The sequence below is a fragment of the Zonotrichia albicollis genome, chromosome 1 (genome assembly GCF_047830755.1).
Source record: "Zonotrichia albicollis isolate bZonAlb1 chromosome 1, bZonAlb1.hap1, whole genome shotgun sequence".
In the NCBI taxonomy this organism is placed as follows: Eukaryota; Metazoa; Chordata; class Aves; order Passeriformes; family Passerellidae; genus Zonotrichia; species Zonotrichia albicollis.
In genome coordinates this window covers 119,317,305-119,341,492 of record NC_133819.1, presented here as the reverse complement: position 1 = coordinate 119,341,492, position 24,188 = coordinate 119,317,305, and the positions used below count along the sequence as shown (strand labels likewise).

Below are 24,188 nucleotides of genomic sequence, written 5' to 3'. Positions count from 1 at the left end.
AGGAAACTTGGTGTCTGAAGGAGTGAACTGCAATACCAGTTCTGCTTCCTCTTTGGATTATGTAAGGATGTGTTTTAACTAGCTGATTTACTGAAACCTCTGTGTTTTCTTTTGATGCTTTCACCAAACATTACCTTATTCATGCAAAACAAGGAATTCAGGAGATTTGAATAAACAACTTGTAGCTGTCCATGTTTTCTGCTAGTATGTTTTAATCAAACAATGTTGAGCTACATGTTGCTATGTTACTGCTTTATCTTTGTCTTTGCTTGCCTTCAACAGAAGCAATTTTTCCCAAGGCTGCACCAGGCTCCTGCCACACTGCAGTGTGCTACATGCATGTGTCCTATGAGCAAGTTAGCTGAAGTATCTCTGTGTTGTAAGCTGATTTAAGGAAGCAAGAAAGAAGAGGTACACCTCCACTCTTCCACACCCAAAATATTGTGGAATCTGTAGCAACTTCAGAAAATCTTGCATGTTGCTGGAGGTGGTTTTAGTTTTCACACCAGAAGCAATTTAATTTCAGCACTTAAAGCCCAAAAAGCTCCAACATATTGCTAGCGTGCAAAAATTCCATGTGTGCTAAAAAACAACAGCATATGGTTGGGTGGGGTGTGACCAAAATGAACATAGTTATCACATTGTGAACTTTCTTTTTACAGACTTGATTAAATAAGGAAGAGGGGGGCAAAAAGGGGGCATCTAGGATGAGAACCTGGAATTCTCTTAGAGCCTGTCCCTTCAAGTGCTGTGTAGTGAATGGGAAGGTTCATCTTGCATAAACTGGTTTAAAATAGGAGACTAGCATTTCATCTGAACATTACATGGAGACAAAGGAAAGGTGGAAAGAAGGCAGGATGTCTCTTGGTGAATGATCAGGGGAGAATGATAGGACATGCAGGCCAGAGGACAACTTCAGCCCTCTCTGTTTGCTCTTAGAAGGTAGGTAGGTTGGGATTATTTGGTTTGAATTGGGTAGAACAAGTTTTAAGAGGGTTCATTTGCTGGGACTCAGTGTTTCAGGATGTTTAAACCTTACCATCAGTTCCTCTCAGCAAAATTGTTTGCTGAGGTAATTGTAGAAACAAATAAGTAATGTCTGATTGTGACTGTATGTACATCTACTTTTTTTTTTTTTTTTTGACTCAGTTGAATGTTAGAGACCTTATCAGCTTCCCACATAGGAATATCTAAAAATTAAACAAATCAAAATCAGAAATATTTCTGGAAACTTGGGTCCAGATACTTGACTTGTCCTTCTGAATCCCTGGTGGCAAGCTTGAAACCCTTTAAGACAGTAGCATCAAAAAAGCTCAAGTAACTAATATATTAATATACAGTTGTTTTGTGTGATTATGTGGCTGCACCTAAAAGCCCTCAACTCAGTGTAACTCTCTTGAGTCATTGTTAGTGTAGGATGGCTGCCTAGTTTACTTTGCTCTTTTCTGTGCTCTTCTGGGTGTAAATATATCAACAGAATTTGAATCCTTATTTTCTGGCACATCACATACTATTCTCTCTGGTTTTCAGATGTGAATACGATGGCAGCCCACCTTTGGCAGGTAGCAGGGCCCTTTGCAGGTTGATTTTACTGCCCAGGGCTTGGCTCTCTGCACAACCAGCACTGTTGTCCTCTGGCTGGCCCGGGAAGATGCCCTCAATTCATATTCCCAGTCAAATGATGTCATTTCTGCTGCAGAGGCCAAACACCATCACTGGGCCTAGTGAGCCATACAATGCAAAATGTATCTTTATTTTCTGCACGCAAGTCTGTCAGATGGTTAAAAGTTAAAAGCAGTCCTAGTTTGGCTCTGTTGTTGAATAATTGGTGATTTCTGTGAACTCTGTAATCTACATTCTAATGGTGCATTTTTTCATGCTTTTTGTTGTTCCCTTTGTCGTCTCAAGTGAATGATCATCTTTGAGCAGCCTTAAAAATTAGAGCTTGGCCCAATTTTCTTTATGTTCTTGCAAATGACAAAATAACAATTCACATAAAAGACTATTCTTTCAGTTTGAAAGCTAAGAACAGAAAATTACTTTGAATGACTTTGCAACTTTGGAAAGCCTTTGATTTTTGCCCAGGAAGGCCATTGCTCATGTTAATTTTGTTGGCTGAGACAAAGTATCTTTTTCAGAAAAAAAGCCCAGGTTATTCTGTGGAACAATAGGGTCTGTCAACATGTGACAAGGCTTCCATATCTCAAGGGGAGGATCCAGTTGATGCAACAAAGTGTCAATCAGGATGTGGAGTTGCAGGAAGTTAACTCATGCGTATTCCAGGGTTGTCCAGATCAGATGAAGGAAGTGCCAAAAGAGCTCACCCATCATAACCAGCTGAGAGATGAGCTGTGTGTGAAAGACAGGACAGCTTGAAGGGCCCTGAATGGTGTTCTCAGGAGATGGGTCCCTCAAGGGACAGAGACATGCTTCATGTCCTTGTACAGTCACTTGAAGCAACTTGACGTGAAAATACTAAATAAAACATACAGAACCCCCAAGAGAGCATTTCACCAAAGAGCCCGAATGGGAATTATCCAGCCTTTTAGCAGGTGTAGATCCCTGCCTGAAAGTGGCATCATGGATGTCTCCTGAGTCCTCCCAGTAAGCCAGTAATGGATCTGCAGCTTGCCAAATAGTCTGTCATAGGCTGTCAGCCACGGCTGGGAGGAGGGACGGCAGCCTCTTTTGTTCCCATGTCAAGCATGCAGAGAAGGGACTCCTAAGTAGATAATTCAAGGGGAAACAGCTGCTGAGTTCTCAATTCTCCATGACTCTCTAATTTTGCTTTCTTCTCTTAATGTATTTGCCTGCTGCTGGATGAATGTTGTGTGCTGACAGTCCAACAAATAAAGAAATGCTATAAACTTCCTTGAAAAACTACTCTGAAGTGTAGCTATTTTGATGCTTATGGGAAAGTAAGTTGAAAGGCTTTTTTGAATATGTGGGGCCATGGAAGGATAATTTTAAACTCCTGTAAAAGGGCATGCTCAGTTTATTTCCCTAGTCCTGTTTTTAAAGCCTAATCCTGTTTTTTAAAATGCAGTATGACAAACTCTTGTAGTTTTGTGATTGTGAAGGAATTTTTTTCCTCTTTTAAAAAGCCTCAGCACTTGACGTCACTTGAATATATGAATATGTAATATTTCACTTAAATGTTTGAATTGTGACTTGAAAACGCAAATCCTGTAGACAAAAAAAAAAGGCAGACTGCTGGTGAACAACCCTTCCCACCTGATTAATGTCACTTAACTTCTAGGCTCACATCAGGCTTCTCACTAGTAGGCTTCAGATATTTTTGTTGAGAGTACTTGGGTGTTCATATCACTTAGCAAACTGCAAAAGCGGTGAACTCCAGTGAGAAAAACTTGTCTTGGACAGTTTGTCTCTGTGAGAACTGACTGACTTAGCCGGGGCTATGTAAACATAACCGCCCCCCCCCCAGTCTTCTCCTGCACCATTGCTTCAATCCTGCCTCTGAGTGTGTAAAATTTGTGATTTGCAATTGCTCCGAGCCTGGCCGGCCTTGGCGCTGGGGTGTTTCTGGGGCTCTCTTTTAGGGTTTTTTGTTGTGTTTCTCGGTACCTTTACCTGCGTGCCGTGTCCGCTGGCTGTTTTTGGGGTGCCCCCGCGCGGTTTCGCTGCCGCGGCCGGGCGGTGCCGCGGGTGCGGTTGCGCTCAGCGCTCAGCAGGTGGCGCCATTGCACCAAGCAGCGCCGGCGCCGCTCCAGCGATGCGGGAATATCCCACCGGCAATATCCCACACCAGGAATATACCCCACCGGGAATATCCTGCACCTGGAATATTCCACACTGGGAATATCCCACACCGGGAATATTCCACACCGGGAATATCCTGCACCGGGAATATCCCACTGGGAATATCCCGCACCGGGAATATCCGACTGGGAATATACCACACCGGGAATATACCCCACTGGGAATATCACACCGGGAATATCCCACACCAGGAATATCCCGCACCGGGAATATCCCACACCGGAAATATCCCACACCGGAAATATCCCACCAGGAATATCCCACACCAGGCTCGCTCTCTGGAGCCTGGACTGTGTCCGAGCACTGCCTGCCTGGCTGTGGGACAGCCTGTCAGAAACTTCCCACAGGACAAAACGTGCTTCTTCACCCCCCTACACACCTGTCACAAAGGTGAGGATGGGCACAGCTTTAGCTGGTTTATTTATGTGTGTATGCTTCAGAGGAGTGAAGTTAGATGGCCAAGGAGTATGTTTGTGTTGTCAAAAAGCTTTCTTGTTTGCCCCTTCTGACAGGCTGCAGGACAGGAGTCTCTGTTCCAGTGTTTCAGCTTGAATCAAGAATGATGTTATGACCTAAGCACCACAGGGTGGTCTCAGAGCACACAAAATTGTTTTCTCTAGGATGAGATCAGTAAATCCATATGCAAGAAGCACAGAGGAAAGCCACACTCCAAACACACCTGCTACAACTGTTAAGGCCCTCAGACCCCAAGGTAAGATTTGAGACTTGACTGAAGAAACAGCCCTCAAAGCTTTCAGTGTGGATACTCTTGGCTCCAACAGTTTCACTGCATGGATCCACTCCTTTCAGGCTATCATAAACGTTAATTTTCACAGAGCCTAAACTCACTGTAGTGTCAGCTGACAGAGATAGTGGCCCATAGGGGAAACTGAATGCCTCCAGTTGTGATACCTGCCTTTGCATCAGGTAGGTGAGTGGATAAACCCCATAGTGATGAAAGGCTCTGGTTTCCATACACACAGAGGCAGTGTGGGCACCTTGCTGACTGTGCCACTTGTAATTTGCACTACTGGTTATTCAGAGAAGAGATTCAGGAAATAAATTCTGGTTTTTCTTTGTTGTTTCACTTTTATGGCATGGTCTCAGGCTTCCCACAGACTCAGGCAGGTGTTTCTGTGTGAGTTATGCTGAGTTATGCCAGTTTTGAAGACTTTTTTCATCCCCACCTTAAGCTTGTTACCATTCCCCACCTTAAGCTTGTTAACATTCCTCTTTTAAATCCAAATCAAAAAAAAGCTGTGGAGACACATTGAGAAATCTGTTCTCATCTGCACTCCTTTGAAAAAAGCCCTCAAAGATCTAGAAAATGGGAGTACTTTCATTCTGCAAGTTGGCATCACTTACTAGCATTGATTTTTTTGTTATAGTCAACCCTCAAATAGGATATTTCTGGAAATGAAAGTTTTAGTTGCTGGGTAGAAGAGAGTTAATAATCCTGAATTTATATAAAGGTTATGTTTTCTATATTCATGTAAAATTATACTCAGTGGTACATAGAGATGAGTGGTAAAATCTGTGAAGCCTCCAACAACTTGGTGAGTGGGCATCCAACACCTCCTTGCTAGAACATATTCCCGGATCATTGCAAAATACATTTAAGGTAATTTGCAATGTCTAAAATCCTGGAAGCAGGAACTACCAAATTTGGGCTTCCTGTATTACTGTCACTCTAGCTGAGCTGTCTGCTGCAGTCATGGCTGGGGAAAGGATTTAATGTGATTTTTCTGTGACTGTGCTGCCAGTGCTGCAAGGAGGATGCAGTGATGTTTCCCAGAAAACTGTGATTCCTGCCTACCCCAACTTCTTCAGGTGTCTGACTTCTTTACTGTAGTTCTTAATCCTTCAATTGAGGATCTTTGGGTGAAACATCATTGTGCTTTTATGGAAAAATTGAAATAAGCAGTAAACCAAAAATTTCCATAAGAATTCCCCAGGATTGCTCATGTGCTGAAAAGCAATCATGTTCATAGAACATTTGAATTTAACCTTGTTTTTATTCTGTGAACAAGATTTTCATTTGAAACAACAGTGAATGAAATTTTATCAAATGATAGTTTCATTTAACTATTACTCTGCTCTCCTATCTAGGTATTTTGAAGGACTGCAGAAAACCTGGAAAAGAGTCCTGTGTTAAAATTTTACTTAAATAGTTGTGTTTCATTATTTAACTGGGTATCTTATCAGGGTGGCTTTGAATTGCTGGAAAAATGAGTGAAAAATACAGTCATTTTTCAAAATGCTTTGCTTTTAGCGAATATAAGTTGCCAATTCAATGTTACCCTCTGAACATAATTTGTTATAGTTAAGGATATGTGGCAAAGAGCTTGTTTTAAGAAAATGTTTTTTATGTTTTATTCTTAAAGATGGATTGAAGGAAATATGTTGAAGGCAAATTGTGCCAGCACTGCTTAACCTGCTAGTATCTTGGAGATTATTTCTGCTGGCTTTGTGGGCCTTTTCAGTGTGATCCTTGAAAATGCTAATTAATTTCAGGATTGCTGTGTGTGTGATATGCTTTGACATACACAGCAAATTAATAATAATATAATAATCTTTCTAAAAGAACTTTGAGAGCAATTTATAGTTCATGCCAGATGTCAGTTGACTGAGTAATTTAACACACTTGTGTAACTGAAAAGTAATAGCTTTTGCGAGCCTGCCATGCTGCTTATGGATATGAATGACAAAATTTATGGGTTTTTAGCTGTGTGCATAATCCCAAAACATTCCCTCCCTCTTGCAGGGAATAAGCAGTACCAGAAGTGAATGTGTTTTAATCATCTGAAACATATAGCCCAAATGCCATTTTATTTGTTCAAACCAGGAAAAGACATAATTCCTCTAAAGGAAGTGCTGTGAATGCAAGACCAAGAAAATTGCTCTTGTCCTATCAGTAGCTGCAGAGACCACATCTCCATAAAAGTCGTTAAAGCAGCAAAGACAGCACTGTCAGCTTAGAAATTGTGCTAGAAGATACACTAAGCCTCTGCCCCTGGAATATAAAGTGCCTCTTCTATGTTTGAGCCCAGTGTAAAGCCCCTGAATCTTGCAAGTTTTAGACATAGATGTAACCCAGGGGTTTAGGGAAAGCACCAGGATCCACCTGTCCAGACTTGAGCTGCCTGGAAACCATTCACCCTGAGATGGAGTTCCTCTAGAGCAGATAGAGAGAGACAGGCAGCTCTGGGAGGAGGTTCTTCCCCAAAAGGTAGGTGGATGGACTGCTTCTTGTGGGGAACCAAATCTAAGTAGGATTATTATCTCTGTCCTTTCATGCTAATGATGAAAAACTACAGAACTGAGTGGAGGGTGTTCCCTTTACCCCCCCAGAAAAAGACAATTTCACATTCCTGCAAGTCATGGCACTGAACATTTCTGATTTTTCTGTATTTTACAAAAAGTGCTGTACGTATTTGGGTTTTTTTGATGTCTAAAGATTTTTAGATTTTTCATATATGTGTATCTTTGTAGATTTTATTATATAGTTGTATAATTTCTAGCATTTTCTTATTTTTCACCCTTCAAAACAGCAGCAAACCTTTTATGCCACATTCTTGAAATTCTGTTTAGTCTTAATTTCAAGAAAAGAATTTCTTACAAAAACTCCCTGTTTTGCACCAGGACTTGAGAGTCACAACAAGAAATAGGGCAAAGAAGCCCCTGGAGAGTCTCCAAGGGGTGGACCCAGGATGGGTTACCAGGGCAACTATTCTCCAATTGGATGTACCTGCTAGATATACTAATTAATTAGGCTTATAAAAATTATGAAGATCTCATGCCATTTGTGAACATAGTTATATTTGTGCACCTGCAAGTTACATTAAATGACTGCTCTTTATATCACCACTTTTAATATTTTTGGAAAGTCTTTCTTTCAATTCTAGGCAACAGTTTCACCATTTAGAGCAAAACACCTCCCTCAGATCTGGGCTCTTCATAAAATGTTTTAGAAACTCATGTCCACAGTGCTGCATTTTGATGTACATCCTAGGGTATTGGAGTGTCAAAACATTCCTGGCTCTTCACTCTGCTGTCAACTCCATCTCCATTACCCCTGTTTTTGTCTCTGAGAAAGGATAAGCTATGCAAGGACCCATTCAGGTTAACAACTGGGGGACTTTTTAAGTTAAATCAAATGGGATAACCACCTTGGAGTGCAAGGAAAGGAGCTACAAGCCTGTTCCTGACAGCCTGCCGTCAGTTTCCTACAGCTGAGACTCTGTGATCTCAGCTCCAATAGAAATTGAGTGTGCTGGGTTAAATATTGGGTATTGTTTTCTTTTTATATTTGTAGTTGTTGCCTTGTTTGTTTTAAGGGTCTTTATGCTTCTCCTGTTGTCTTAAAAGTAGCAACTAGCTTACCCAGATAATATTATAACCAGGAATTTCCCATGCATGCATTTAGATGGCAAAGTACATCTTTGAATCAGAGGTCAACAGGCATAAGCCAGGTGAGGTGAGAGGAGGAGGATTGGAAAAGCACTGGTTTAATCAAAAAGGGATAGGAAGTTGGTGAACAGTACAAGACCACATCATCTGCTTCACTCATCCTCCTGCACTGAAATCCGACTGATGTGGAAGATCTGCTACTCATATGCAGAAGAAAGAGGGTGTATACCATCAATGGCATCTCCAAAAATGGCACAAGGATACTGAATGAGCTGGGTTGTGATTGCTACACACCATAATTTTTTCAGCTCTTCACAACTTTGATATCTATCAGTTTTTTCATCTAAACATAGAAGTCAAGAAGCTGTAGAGAGTAACCCACATATGCAGTGCCTAGCAGGGAGGGACCTTGGCTTTGAAGGACCTTCCACAGCTAAGATAAAAAAAAAAAGAGAGTTACAGTGTATGCTGAAGTTGTTTTATGAGTAGTTTTCCACTTTTTCATTGGGAGTGTTTGACAGTTTTCCTATTGACACATGGAAAACTGCAGGACTCTTAGGGGGTGAGTTAGGAAGCAATTTTTGTCACTAGTAATCGGCCAGGAGCTGATGTTCTTTGAGGAGTCCCAGTCCATACATGGTCCATAAGCTGAGCACAAACAAAACCTGGACTCATTTTCCCATGCTCAAAAGCACAGGGTCGATACTGGGAAAGTGAGGGTAACATGATAGGTGCTGCTCAGACATTATTGGCTGATCTCAGCACCTTGGCAGCACACGGACTGCCTTGCTTCTCAGAAAACTGTGCTCCAGAGAAGCCCAGTAAGCCCTGTACATAAGCATTGTAGATCTGAAGTACCTATAAACCTATTTGTTTTCATCATGTTCCATAGGCAGATTTGGGTGGTTTTGTGTGAGATTAGCTAGATAGTTTAGGCTTGAGGACTAGCTAATGCCCTGCGTCTGTTACCTTCATCTCAGGAGGTTTCCCATTTGAGTTTGCCAGTAAATCTGAAAAATATCTCTGAGAAAAATAATTTCTTTGATTTGATTGAAAGTTCTAAATTCAGTTCACAGGATTTCATCCAGGCTTCTCTCATGAAAATAAGAAAGGAATATTGCTTTTCTGTCTTTTTGAGATCAAAATGAAGCATGGAGTAGACTCATGTTCTACAGGCAAAACTTTGGCTAGCTCATTTTGCTCCAAACAACCATTATCTTGTTTACATCTTCCTGTAGATTTGATTGAAGTCAGGAGAGATGCATACAATTCACCGATGCAAACTTTCTTCTGCATAACAACAACAATTTAAAAGCAATCTGCATTCCTTGTAACAGTAACTGTGTTCACTTAAATTATAATGTTGCAGGATTCTTGTTAGACAAGACATGATTAATAGTTTTGATAACAGCCTTAAAAATCTGCTCAATATAAGTCATGCCTTCTACATTATTCTGACTGGAACCGTGTGCTGTGGTTCTAAGAAATAATTTGCTTATTTATTTTAACAGCCCATTTAATGAAACTTTAATGAAGAGCAGTCCTTATGGCAATCTTGGGCTTTGTGTGTGTGGGAGGAATATTGGACCAACGTCATCTGTAACATTTTTAGCTTGGGATTTTTATTGGTGTGTTAGTAGAAGGTCTGTGTTTGCCATCTACTTTTGTGGCAAACTAAATGCAGTTTCTCAAGAGACAAGGACTTGCCAAATGCTGTCCTCTTCACAAGAGTCTACACAAGTAGCTACAACATCAGACTAACATAGCTGCAATGGCTTGGGGGATTTTTTCCCTTTCTGAGAGAAGGAGGCTGTGTTGGGTTTGAGAAGACTTTAGCAGCAAGACTGCAGGAGTAAGATGCTCTCTTGGTTGTGTGTACGTCTGTATGGTAGCTCACTCCCCCTGCTACACCCTCCCCAGTAATGTATGAGAAGCCAATTTTTTCTCCTCTGATCTGAAAAGGATGAATTTGGAAATCATAGTACTTTTTTTAAAAAAAAACCCTTTCCTTCTGGCCCACCCTCCTTTATTAAAATAGCAAATTTGTACCAAATAGGGAGCCCTGAAGTTGACTAGGGATGTCCTTAAGATCACCAAAAAAATCTAAAAAGAAGAGGATAAATCCCTTTTGTATAGCTCTGTAAGCAGCTCTGCTTTCTGGTTAGATTTACATATCAATGCATTTCGATCTTTTTTCCTTCTGAGCGCTTCTGAATTAAGCCTGTTCTTAAGGGCATTTGTTAAACCATGCCACTTAGGAGCTTGCAGATATTTTCTGGGCCATTTTGAAGTGTGACCAGTTATCAAGCTTTGTACTAAAGTCCTACGTGTGTTTTCTGCGTAACAGTTTTTCTATTCCCCATCCTTGTAGGCAGTGTCCTGTTGCTTATTCCTTCCCTGTGTTTTTGTCCTTGTGTGAGTTCAACTTGTTGTGGCAGTATTTACTGAAATGTAGGAGGAAAATCTCTGGGTTTCACTCAAGCCCTGCACATTGTGAGCTGTCCCTCAAGAAGGGAGATTCCCATTGCAGGTCCAGCATTGACAGAGCAGTGGAAGAGAAGGGGTGCATGGCTAGGGGAGTTGATGAAGAAAGTGGAAATGCCCTCATCCTCTGTTAGAAAGAGAACAATCCTGAGCCTGTGCTGGAGCACACCAGGGATCACTGGGCTGGGCATCAGACTGTGAGGCTTGGTGGATGGTCCTCCTCCTACCTGCACTGTTCTTGGACTGGACTGTCTCCACAGCTCTTCTGCAGAAGGACTTGGACACAGAATTTACCCCATTCTTGAATTTAACACACATGGTTTTTGCAGAAAAGAAAGCAAAGTGATGGAAGGTGTTTTAGGAAAATCTGTTTACTTATGGAAACTTGTCTGACTGAGCCTTGGGGAAAAAGGAGGACACCTCGCATTGGCAAGCACCATTTTCCACCTTGTGTATACACACACACACACACACACACACACACACACAAACACACACAAAACCCAACAAAAACCATATGCATGCTCATATGCACAGACAACTTGTTACCAGTTCCAATAACTACTCACAACACAATCCATGGTTAGGAGAACACAGTGTCAGACTGGAAGGCATTGTGTGTTGCTATGAGTATAACATATATATATATGTTTTGCCTAGAAAACAAGTCAAGTTTTCCCAAAAAAATCATTGATGTAGGGTCTCAAATTTGATTTTCTGAAGTTGAGGTCTTCAGAAAATGAGGGTCTTCAGAGCCATATTAAGCCTTGACTATCAAAAACATTAAGTCAACTTTTGCATTCTATTATTACTACTACTATTAGCAGTAAAAACAGAGAAACATGTTTAACAATATAAGGGCAGTACTGCATTATGAGTGGATACTAAATGTAATTGTTTATTAAATAATGTTTATTAATATTACTTTAAATTATTAAACTGATTCAAGAAGTCACTTACCAGGATATCCATGAGTGTTTTTTCAAATGCTTTTGTGAACTGATTCAGTAAAAAAGGAAATTGATTAGAACTTTAACACCATAGATGTCCTCAGGCTTTAGTAAGTTAAATATAGTGGAAGCACTTAGAATTAAGCGCTTAAAACTTAGAATTAAGTGTTTTGAAAGATTTTTTCTTTTCTTCTACAAATTCTATATTTTAAAACTTTGCACTTCTCTAGATCCCTTTGTTTTAGTAGATGTGTTATAAAGGTATGTGTATATTAATATGTATGCACAAACACATCTATCTATCTATCTGTCTATCTATCTGTCTGTCTATCTATCTATCTATCTGTCTGTCTGTCTGTCTGTCTGTCTATCCATCCTCCTTTCTATACTGCATGTACACAATGTCCAAACATAACACCTGGGAACTAACAAGCATATACCCTGCCAACATGCTGCTATATCTTGAAGAGTTGGGCCCTGATAGGAAAATTTGGCTACATAATAGCATGCCTGACCAGGTTTTTAAAGTTTCCCCTTTCTGAACCACTTTCAGACAGACTAATAATGAAAAAAGGGAAAAAGTCATAGACTAAGAAGTTTATGGCAATGTTAATGTGAACTGGCAGAGTTCTTCACATGAATTTCCAGATTTTCTCATAATGCCTATTTAATACCCAAGGCTGTTCTTAGAAGTTTATTAGCAGCTCTGATTCTTATGGAGCTCCTAAGATATCCGCAAATATAAAATTTAGCAAATATGTCACTTTGGACTATTGCCCAGATATTAGACTGTGCCAATGAAGTGGTTCCTACTGCCTCTACTTTGCTAAAAACACAATTGTATCACATCCATAATAGAGTGCAGCAGAGAGAATCACATTAATTAGTCCTGAAAATGTAACGTTTGTAACATTTCTCCCCCATCCTGCCAGGGCTTGACCTGCAAAAATACTTTCTTCGCTTCAAATAAGAGAACTTCCCTAATAGCCAATTCTGTGGTGGTCACAGCTTTTCTACAGCTGAGAGGCTGTACTGGGGCTTCCCAAACCCTGACACTGGGGACACAACCTGCCCAAGGGCTGTGGGATGGGTATACAGACATGTGCTTATCAGCTCCTGCCAGGGTGGGCAGACCTCAAGAACTTTAGACAGGGAGTCACTGAAGCCCAGACTGAGTGCCAGTGCTGAAGTGTGGGCTTACCAGCTAAGTGACTGTCTTTGGAGTTCTGCATGGTGAGAACCAGCCATTAGATGGAAGACTGTAAACATTGTTGAATTTAGATGCCAGTTGTCTGGGAATTGCAGTGTCTGAGCCTGGCTGGTGGTTCTGCAGACCCTGCTGTGCCATGTTGTCCTCACAAGCCCTTCTGGGAGATGTCTGGAGGAGGGGTAGTCAAGCCTATTGCACTGTATTTGAATAAAAAAAATAAAAGAAAACTGGATAAATAAACTTCTTAAAATTACTTTTTCGTGTTTCAGTCGCTGGGCACCCTTGAGATGGTATATTGAAATAATAAATTAGGATCCTGTTCACAAATCTGTGATCCCTTTAGAGATGCAGATTTTTTTTCCATAAGCAATGATGTTTTCCAAACACCTTCTAAATAATTCATAACCAGGAGCCAGAATGTAGAAGACTTTTAACTAAAGAGTGTCAAGTCACTTTTTTTTATTCATCTTGATCAGATTCTTAAGTTCTTTCTGGGAATTTTCCAGGGTCTTGTTTTCCTGAAGCTGCTTGTTTGGGAGAGTTCAGACTATTTTTGACCCCGTTTACATTCCTCTATATATCACTGTGTATTCTCTCACTGTTAGGCAAACTGAAAAAGTAGGAAATTCAGTTCTGCTAAATTGGATCCCCAGAACCTCTCCATCTCTCCTTAGCTTTTTCCTACAGAACCATCAGAAAACATGATCTGTTAGTGTGATGCCGGCTAATCCTTCTCTCCCAAAATAATCACTTTCTAATCATGTCAGCTCTCAGCAGGGACAGGAGGGCATGGCAAATCTGTGTGCAGCTTGGGCATTCTAGCTCCAATCCATCTCACCTAGGGGTGGGGTTCATCCCTCCCAGCTTTACTCCCAACACTGAACAGTGCTGATGGTAAAAACCCCACCTTGTCCTTCTCAGCCACAAGAGCAGTGGTGCTAGTATGACCATGTTGCTAGATTTTTAAAATTAGGGAACACATAGGAATCACTTGCTATAGGATTTAAGAGTTGAAACATGACAGGGAAATGTAGAGTTTTGGATGAGGAATATATGATATATACTAGTGTGCATTATATTGATTTGTGTTGTACTAGTTAGGGAGTCTATATGTAACACAATAATTTAGTATTGCCTTGAAATTCTAGCATAGTCAAAACCAGCTTTCTGCTTTGGTAGATATTTGGTAGGTATTTTTCAAGGGCATTTTAAAAAGATCAACCATCTTTATCTTTCACTGATAAGGCTGCTCTGATTTAGCTCTGGTATTTGAAATTGCTTCAGAGGTGTTGTTACTGCCTTTTCCTGCCTGGACTTAGCTACTGCTTCCCTTTGATGGTGTTTCTAAATTCCAGATCTGGACATACATAAGCAGAATGAAGGATTTGCCCTCCTGTTCCTTAGCAGACTTCCATATCTTCTCCTTCAGGGCAGGCTTTGGGCTGGAGTTTCAGTCCCAGGGCTCAAGGTTTATCCCAAATCACCGTCTTCTCTGCCCTTCATCCTAATATATGTGGCACAAGGAAGAAACACACTGCAGTCAGGAATCCAACACAGATTCTGCTGACAAGTTTTCATCAGAAAAAGGCTCTCCAAAGACATCCCGTAATCACTTGGGACCTGTCGGTGGTTCTTGCTTGCTGGGCAGGATTGCTCTTACTTTCTGAGAGGGTGAGTGCTTGAAAAAATTGAACAAAACTATGTGTGCCTGGAGACATGAAAATCTAGTGATTCTTGTGTTTGCCCACAAAATACTAATGGCTGCTGGAAAGAAGCTTGCTTGCACAAATGTCTTAAGCAGAACACAAAACAATGAGCGTATACGACTGCAGAAAATGCATTTTAAGGTAAAAAAAGAGTAATTTTCACAGTTCTATTGTTCTTTGAATTATTTGTCTGCTTTCTATTCTTCTCCATATTGCCATATAAGCTTCTGAAATTGCAGAATTATTACTCTTCACTTAACTTTGTAGGGAATCTCAGTCTTCATTCCTACTCAGCATCAGCTGCAAGCTTCCTAATAAATGCTCATCTTCTATATTCCCCACATTTTCCAAGCAGTTTCACAGTTTTCATACAGATGAGCTTGGGTAGTCTTTCATCTTCACTCTTCCACATCCATGTGAGCCACAGAACAGCCTTCATCTTGCAGTCTCCTGCGTTGTATCTGAAACAGCAGCAGTGTTTGTAGTTTGAGACGGCGAAAACAGTCACATGTTTTCAGTTCTAACCTTTGTATTTAGGATTTCCTCACACTTTTACATCTTTACGTGGCTTTTCTCTCATGCGTGCTTTGTCTCCAAAAGTGAGAGAAAATTATAATAAAAAAATTGTATGAAATGCATCTATTTCTGAAATGTATACCGTGGTGTAACGTGACTTTATGGACTGCTAATGGTTTGAAAATGCATTAATGTTAATGTAGTTGATATCTGGGGTGAATTTATTGATCCATATTTTTTAATCTATATATACCTGTGTGTGATCTATATAAATCACCACGCTGACAAAAACACTGTATCAGAGCTCCGATGCCTCTTTAATCATAAATATCAAGGACCTGCCCTTCTTTGATTGCTCGCAGTTGGTATGGCAGAAACCTCATTAAATGTTCTTCTGTCAAACCACAAAATCTATAAACAAGTTATCTTTGCATTTTCCTTATCTCTTTGCTTAAAATCAGAAAAAATTAATAAAAAGGTTTTGAATCCCTTGATTTAGAGAATTTATTTCCAGCAATGTTAACAATGTCATAACATACCTGGATTTTCTGTTCCTGTAAGCTTATGATATTATTGATGTATAGAAGCCTATCTTATTATGCAAGTTTCAAATAATAACAGAAGGAATGCTTTAAGAAAAAACAGAGTTATTTGTATAGCACTGCATTTAGGATTTTTAAACACTGTTTATAAGAAAGAAAAGCTGATTCATTGAAACCAGCAGTGAAATTGAACGTTTTGTTAAATTACACAAATGAAAAAAAAACTTCAAATTAATTTAAAAACCCTATTGTGAACATTTTCTTTCATTTGAAAATTCTTCTCTTTCTTTCCCTTTCTCGCTTTCTTCCCATTTCTCTTTGATTTCTCTTTTTTTTTTTTCTCTGTCTCCTTGTCTTTTTCTATTGCTGTCATTATTTCTCTCTTTTTTCATTCTCTTTCAAAACATTTTTTTTGTACAACTGTACTAGATTTTAGGCTCTGAAATATACATTAACAATTTTTTTCTTGATCCAGGACAAGATCTCTTATATTTTTCTTTGTTCTTTTTTTTATATTTGTCGTTTTCTTTTTTTTTTTTTGAGATTTTGACATATGAGAGAAAACAATAAAGATACTCTTCCTAGTAATTTAATTCAGTTACTCAGTTTTAAAATATTTTTTCCTGTCCTCCACCAGCTGATGAGAAGGCTATTTATTAATTTACATTCCTTTATGCCTATGTTAGGCTTGAGGTATTTTTCAAGATGACGTTAATGCTAACATCCTTGTCATACATTACTTCTTTGCCTATCCTAGTGTTGCTTCTTCTCTGGTGTTTGCCACAGCTGTCATACCTCCCCTCTGACTACATTTTGCTGAGCTGACAAGTCAGGTTCTTGTGATCAGCTCATGACTGGAGATTACTCACCCTCCTTGCTGTCTTGGCAGCCCTTTGCCTGACCATAACTGATCACACTGCACATAACCCAGTGTAGGCTTGCCTACACCTAGAGTTATAACAGAAAGTAATTTGCTCTAATAGCATCCCAATGACTTTTTTTTCCCCTCCAGGGAAATACCACACATCTGGCATACAAATAATATGTAACAAAGCAATACTCGAAGTCCTACTCCTCCTACTGCCACCAGCCACTGGTAGTCCTAATTTACAACACGGAACAGTTTCATTAATTCCAGAGTGTGATCTCCCACATTCTCAAGCAACATTAAATCCTTCTTCTACTATTCCCAGTCTTTAAAGACATTATATTTTTTTTCTCACATCATGTTCCAGAAGTCCTGTATTTTTTGCAGTCAAGAAAAAGTGTTTCTGGGACATCTCTTCAATGATAATGTGTTTCTTCTTTAAAACCAGGATCAATGCTCTATTTTGTGCGTATATGATTTTAGAAAGGCCCAGGATGCATTTAATTGATTGCCTTAAGTGTACGGTCATGTGTGAGTAGTTTGGACCTTCAGTTCAAGGGGTGTCAGCAGTCCTGGAGTGTCTGTCCTGTCCTGGTGGGGTGCTGAGCATGTGGGGGCTCTTCTCTTATCCCAGTGTGGAGCTGTGGGGCTGAAGCACGGCTGGGAGTGCGGTGTGTGCTGCAGCACATCTTAAACCCAGATCTCACTCAGGGAAGGATGGGATTGCTTTCCAAAGGTGTACTGCATCCTGCATTCTACAGTGCTTCACTGCATGTGTTTAAACCAGGCTCCCAGTCTAGGATTTCATCTTACTAAATCTTAACCTTAATATAATTAAGCTTGCAAACTTATAAGTGCAGCAGGTCTCTCTAAAAGGGTGCATATGTTGGCTTGATTTTATATTGACCATGATAAAATTAACATTTCTTTCGTCTTGCCTGACAGATTTCTGTGTATTTCTTAAATACTTGTGACTGATAGCTGGTGTCAGCAGTTTGACTAAGGTGGGGAATCTGACATTTTAGTTGTTTGAATATGAGCAAAAGAATTGCAAGAAGAAAAACCCACTGAATATTCTGTTTTCTTTTGAGGTTTTGGCATTCTTTTAAAGGAAATTATTTCTTCTGATTGGCTTTTAGAATCCTCTACAGACAAGAGATGAGGAACTATAAAACTTTAAAATGGGTCAACATGTCACTAATTATTGCTTTAATTAGTGACAGCTACATATTTTTTTATACTTTTATTTAATTTAATAGATGTCAGGTATATCCCAGTTTTTCTAGCTTGAAAGAAGTAGTGTCCTTGATTTTTAATGGACTTTACCCAGTCTGTAGATTACCTGGAAATGAATGTCCATGGTAAAAAATATAAAGGTTGTGCCTTTACATTTGCTGTCTAGATTTGTGCATGTAATGAAAAGCTGTTATTTTCATTTTATCCACAAATATTAGTAGTCTGCATGTAAATTTTCTAAAGAAGAACAAATAGCAAAAAATTCTTAATTAGGTTTGAAAAACAACAGTGTGAAGGTAAGAGCTTTTACAGGGACCTGCACATTCATTAAAAAATGTTTTCTCTGTTAAATGTCTCACACCCAGGATGTAGAACTGTAAATAAAATCATAAATCTCTAAATGGTCCAAAAATGCTATTAATAACTCTAACAGGTCTAGTTTGTGAGACAGGAATGAGGTATGGCACAAGTTGTAGGTTCAAAAATACTGCAGAGTTATTTTATACAGATTGTGCAAAATGATATAGTGTTAAGCTATAATCCTCTGAAGTCAGGAAGACCTACATGTGTTAGTCGTTTCCTTGTTCCAAGTAAGATACTTCAGATAATTCTTTAATTCTTTGTTAAAATTGTTAAGCAAAGAATGTTATTGCCTTGCTTACTAACTTCTTTATCAGCTGCATTAATTAAGATCAGTTCAAATACACACTAGTAAATTCCTCTGTACTGAGTGTTGTATTTTTCACCTCCTTGTACAAAAAACTTAGGCAAAACCTGTTAGTGATGGAGTTAAAGAGCTTAGATTGTATTTGAAGTACTTTTGTACAAATATTAAGTATGTATTTTAGTTAATATTATTTAACATGCGACGTGTACTTAATCACTTAATGAACAGAATTACTCCAATACGGCAAATGATAAACCAACCTTAGCATGAACAGCACATCTGCTAATTTAATAGTTCCCTGGTGCTAATTAAATTGTCCTTAATTTACAATTTCAAATATTTTATACTAGCAGTGTATTTAAGATTTGGTATTTCATCCCTGTTTTCTGATTGTTGGATTTTTCTAGTAAGATTTTCTTATGACTACTTCAGACACACACAAATATTTAGTATTGGGTAGCGCAGTGCTATTACTGCCCACCGTGTTATTAAAGCACTTCCAGATTAAGTGAAAATTAATTCACGTTAGACTGCAAATTGCTGTCTCTATTATCTCACTCCTGAGTTATTGTGGTAATTGATCAGTATCAGAGGAGCTAAGTAACAAAAAGAAATGCCAGGAATTTTGTGCAGAGTGTGAAAACGAGTCTTATGTCATACCTTTGCTGGCTGGCTCATGGACTCTTTCACCCTGTGGCAGTCACTGCCGCGCACCAGGTCTCGAAGCACCAGATGGGTCACTGGTCCTCTGCTTCTCTCTGGGACTGGGGAAGGTCCTGTTGCTGGCACAGCTCTGCACGATGGAGGCAGTAGGACAGTTCTTATTCTGCTGGAGGGCTTGCTTTGCTTATTGCCTGACTTACCTGTGCTCTACACCTTTCTTAGGCACCACCTTGAGTACAGGAGGACAAGCGAAACAAAATGAAATGTTGGTATTTAATCTTCCTAATTCAAAAGCTAAATTAAAGGCTTTTAACTTTTTGGGAAACACTGTGCCTTAAACTGGGCAATACCTTGACTGTGCCTCTTGGCCCTAATTTGTCCCTGAGTAAGACCGATGTCCCTGACTGCCTCAACAGCTGCAGCAAGCAGGTAGTAGCTCATTTCCCTTTATATTTTCACACCACAGATGATACTCTATAGCTCTGAATTGAAATGAGACAGATAGCCTCGATTCCCACCGGGAAGCAATGAAAACATCGCTTCTCACGATCTACATCGCAGAACACTTAGGGTGACGTGCGCTTGACGTTTTGAAGTTATTTTTTATTCGGGACGTTGCTTCGAGTTGCTGGATACTCGTGGTTTCCTGGGTTCCGCCTCGGAGGCAGCGCTATGCAATGCCGAGATTGTGCGGGATTTGCACTGCACTGGGATTGCGTCGGATTTGCACAATGCTGGGATTGCCTGGGATTTGCTCCACACTGGGATTGCGCGGGATTTGCCCTGCGCAGGAATTGTGCGGGATTTGCGCTGCGCTGGGCGCGGCGCCGTGCGCGGCCGCCAGGGGGCGCGGCAGTGCCGGGGCCGGGCGGGGGGGGGGCGGAGGAGGAGGCTGAGGAGGAAGAGGAAGAGGAGGAAGATGAGGAGGAGGAGAAGAAGGTGGCGGATCGTCCCCCTGCCCGCCCCCCGCCTGGGGCTGCCCCAGCAGCCCTGGGGACAAGCTTTTCCCCCGAGATTCCAGCTGGGGGTCGCTTGAGGAGGGAAAAAGGAAAAATAGCTGGGTTTTTTTTTTTTTTTAAAGGCATGGGGGAAGGGGGATGTAGCTGTCTTCTATCTCAAGGGGAGGCTGGCAGGCAGCATTCACCACTCCTCTCTGTGGAGAGCCGTGACTGTCCGAGGTAGTCTCAGAAATGAGACTACCCCTAAGAAAAATTGCTGAGAGCAGGGTTTTCATTTCTTTTTCAGAGCAGGAAGGAAAGTGGTGAATATTAAATGTTGGTTACTTTCAGATGCAACCACTACTAGAACCTCAATGTGCCTACAACAGCAATATGACATTGGAACAGGAACGCACGTCTCTAGATGGCACAGTTCATCACCTGGGTCTTCAGACTTTCATTGCATCCATTTTTTACATGCTCCATCATCTTCATCACCACTGCTATCACTGCTATTGTAGTTTCGAAGGCAAGAAAGGTTCCCTGTCTCTGAAAGCTTTCCAAAAGAAAGCTCCACCCGTTACAAAGAAAGTTCCATTTCTTTTCAGGCATTAAGAAGTATCTTAAAAGCCACATTGAGGGATTGGTTGTGCAAAGTTCACTTACATGTTTATGTTTCTTTGGCTACAGAACTATAGAATGTTAATAACAAATCTTTAGCACTGATATCCAAAAGAAAAAAGTATAACGTGTGCAAATAATGCCTCAGTGCAAGGGTGGCCAGCTCATGTTTGTAATCTTGCAAACAGTTTAACTGAGTGATTCAGGTCGCTCAGGACACAAGGCATTAAAAGTATTTCCCTTCTCTCTACCTCTGTGACGGTCAATCTCTGCTGCGCATCGTCCCGGCTTGCACACAAGCAGGCAAAGATGGACTTTCCTCTGTTCTCCCCTGAGATCCTGTGGAGTGCCAGGTCTTACAAAGGATATATAAGCAAGAAGCAGTGATGAACAGAAATTGTGACAATCTGAGGCTACATAGAAAACATGAAATGTGCTTATACGCGTGTAGGCAGATGTGTATATGTGAACAAGTATCTCAAAAGAAGAAATGAGAGCAGCTGTGTGGCATGGCAGGAGCAGGCAAAAGACTCAACCCCAACTCAGTGAGCTGAGGGGAAAGAATGGAGTAGCCCATGTGCTTCATCTGTCCACTGGACAGTGCAAGGGTGACTACACGAGGATGAAGAGGTGACAGCTGCTGAAAGGACAGGAATTTTATCCCTTTGCAGCGAAGTGTGATCAGTCCAATCTGCAATCCGGTTTTTGGTAAAAAAAACCCTGCTGCTGTCAGGCTGTCTGCTGAGACCAATCAGAAAGAGGACAAAGCTCTATGACCTTCAGGCAGAGAGGGTTGTTATCATTACAGTTCTTGTGGTTACTGCTGTTACTTAGTTGTTTTGCCTTATTTAGCCTTTGAGAGTATCCCCTGCCCTGGCTGGCTGTGGCCGCTGTTTGACGGATGAAGAGCAGAATTAGGCCGTAGCAGATGGCTGTGGACGGAGTTGGGATAGGAGTGGGACAGAGCCCCCGCAGGACTTGCTTCCAACCGGGCTGTTTCAGAGGGGGGTGGGAGGGACTCGGCGGGAAGGATGCGCGGGGGAACCCGCTCGGGGACGGCGCCGGGGCAGCGGCTGCGCGCTGCTCATCGGCCGAGGCTCGGGCCGAGCCGCTCTCCTGCCGTTCCCGCACCTCTGCCTTGCTCGCCGCTCACTCCCATCGGGATGCTGGGTTTTCTTCAGCCGGGGACCATCCCACCGAGGTGCCACCGGGGCTCCTCTGCCCGACCGGGGACGAGCGCTCTGGCGGCCCGCGGCGAGAGCGCGGTGCCTCCGCCAGCACCAGGGACAGCGCAGGCGGCAGCGCTGCCGCTCCTTTGTTCCGCCGCTGGCGGGGCCCCGCGGAACAAAGACTTCCGCCGCCGGCGGCGCGGGGACCCCGGCCTCTCCCCTCCCCACCCCCGCAGCCTCCCCGCACCCGCCGGCTTGGCCCGGCCACGGCCGCCGCCTGCCCCGGAGCCGATTCTCGGTGTGCCGGCCGCGCACGGCCCTGCCCGGCGCACGTCGCGCTGCCACCGCCGCCCTCCCCCGCGCGTAAGCTGCCCCGCACACCCCACGCCGCCGCCGCCCCCCTGCGCTCAGCGCCCCCCGCCTCTGCCTTGCGCCTCGCCCCGCCGCCCGGGCCAGCGCACAAAGCCCACACGCCGCTCCGCCGCCCGCCGGCACCGCTCCGCGCCGCTCTCCCCACACCGAACCACACGCTGCTCCCCCTCCCCGCCTGCCCCTCGCAACCTCCGCACGCTCCTGTTGGCACATCCGTCCAAGCTGTCTCTCCCCGCACGGCTCTGCTGCAGTGCCCCGCGGCACCTCGGGCACCGCCGCCCCGGCACCAGCTCCGCTCGTGGCTCTGCCGCTGCCCCCCGGGCACAGACGCTGCTCCGTTGCCCCCCGCGCACCGCGCCGTGCCCCGGGCGCGCGTTCCTCGCCTCCAGAGGAGCCCCGCAAGAGGAGGAGCCATTACCGAGCGGGCACTCCTGGCCACCGGCTGAGCGATGCGCAAAGAACAATCCTCGCGATGATAATATTAGAAAATGTATTTATTTCCCATTAATCGACTTTACATGGTTCAACCCAAGAAAGCGAGAGGTCGAGTCACCACTACCTTGAGAAACCACCGCGGCTCCCGCACCGCTCCAGTAGCCCCCCACGGCCCCGTTACCTGCTGCTGACAGCTGCCCCCGCGGGCCCGTCCCGTGGCAGCGGCATCTCCTTTCCACCGGGCTGAGCCAATCAGTCCGCCAGTCCTAGTTAGTCTCGGTTTCCGTAGGTGAGTACAGGTTGTCGAGATCTTTATTGCTTTGTCTCTCCTTTTCTTTCTTTCTTTCTTTCTTTCTTTCTTTCTTTCTTTCTTTCTTTCTTTCTTTCTTTCTTTCTTTCTTTTTTCCTTTTCTTTGTTTTTAAGCTCATTGCAATTATTTTTGTTATTAACGTTATTGTTATGGTATGCTGAAGCGAGATCTTTCATGCTGCTTTGAGGATCCGCTCTTGGCATTCACCGCGTGCCTTAATTGTATGACATTAAATCAAGGTCCGCTGTGAACACGGAGAGTCAGAGCCTTAGAGCGCTCTCTCTCGCTCTCTCTCTCTCTCTCTGTCAGCAGAACAGCAACTGATCCCCGAAAAAAAAACCCAGTAATTTCCCTCCGCCCTAGTCCTATTCTGGCCCAGGCTGCATATAACTCATGCTCGAGTTCTCTTACTAGCCAGTCTGTTGTTTGCTCAGGAAGGTTATGCATTTAATCGATTAAAAAAAAAAAAGATAATAATATAAGCGTGTGCCTATTGCACAAGTCCAGACGACTGCTTTAATTTCACCAGCGTCTTCGCGGGATTTTAAACACAGGAGTTGACTCTTCCCGGCTCGACGTCTGTCATTTGGCATCCCCGGCCGAGAGGAATGACCGTGTCTTTCCGGCTGTCTCGGTCCGCCTGGTCCTGTGGCACCCCTGGAGCACGGGCGGGGGGAGCCCTCACCCCCAGAGCATCCCTGCTCCCCTCGGCCGAGGGGAAAGCGGGGGAGGGGAAGAGGGGATCTTTCGGCGATGAAAAATGAAAGGGCAGGACGTGTCATCTTTCTTTGTAAAGCAGAAAAAAATTTAACTCACTCGCACCTGCCCCTTTCCCGGGAGGGTCTGGGCAGCCCATCTGGCTTGCCTACACAGAACTGGCGAGTGAGGAAATGAGGGGTGAAGTCATTACAATAATTAAAAAAAAAATAGCCTAAGTTTTTATTATATTATTATTATTATTACGCTTTTTGCCATCTTTCACGGCTCAGGATCGGGACCATTCATTCCTTTTCGGTGCCGAGGGCGCGCCGGGAGGAGCGGAGCAGCCGGGCACCTCGCATCACCCTGCGAGCTCCAGCACGGCCGGACCGCAGGAACCGGACAGCTGACCTCGACTGCTTCCTCGGCGCCAGGGCCCGCGAGAGAGAGAGGAGGCGAGGCGGGATGTGCTGCGGCCGCGGGCGGCGGTGGGATCCTGCGGCGAGCTGGGCTTCCCTGAGACTTTTCCCGTAGCTTGCTGGGGCATCCGGGGGCAAACCGGGAAGGCGGCTCCGGGCCCCCTCGGCACCGTAGCTCCTGCGTGCGGCCGC

The 24,188-nt window shown here is 42.9% G+C and overlaps 2 protein-coding genes across 6 annotated transcripts in view; one reads left to right on the top strand and one right to left on the bottom strand.

Annotated features, from left to right (window-relative positions):
- Nucleotides 1–307: 307 nt before the first annotated feature.
- Nucleotides 308–24,188, bottom strand: part of LOC102061021 (uncharacterized) — a 28,592-nt gene continuing 4,711 nt past the window's right edge. The window contains exons 2-3 of one of the 3 annotated variants that reach the window (XR_012582718.1): nucleotides 22,322–24,188; nucleotides 308–19,261 (exon numbers count right to left, since the gene is read on the bottom strand). Coding sequence is in view for 1 of the 3 variants with exons in the window: in XM_005479337.4 (XP_005479394.1) it covers nucleotides 23,857–24,188 (332 nt within the window). In the remaining 2 variants the exon portion in view is untranslated. The other 2 variants (XR_012582719.1, XM_005479337.4) reach the window with 2 other exon arrangements.
- LOC141730868 (uncharacterized) lies at nucleotides 21,520–24,024 on the top strand. Of its 3 annotated transcripts, none has more exons than XM_074551564.1 (2): nucleotides 21,520–22,856; nucleotides 23,868–24,024. In XM_074551564.1, the coding sequence occupies exon 1, from the start codon at nucleotides 21,520–21,522 to the stop codon at nucleotides 22,576–22,578; it is 1,059 nt and encodes a 352-aa protein (XP_074407665.1). In that variant the 3' UTR covers nucleotides 22,579–22,856; nucleotides 23,868–24,024. The 3 variants fall into 3 exon arrangements, with proteins under 3 accessions (XP_074407665.1, XP_074407659.1, XP_074407652.1); XM_074551558.1 differs by having other exon boundaries at nucleotides 21,623–22,856; nucleotides 23,433–24,024; XM_074551551.1 differs by having other exon boundaries at nucleotides 21,623–22,856; nucleotides 23,408–24,024.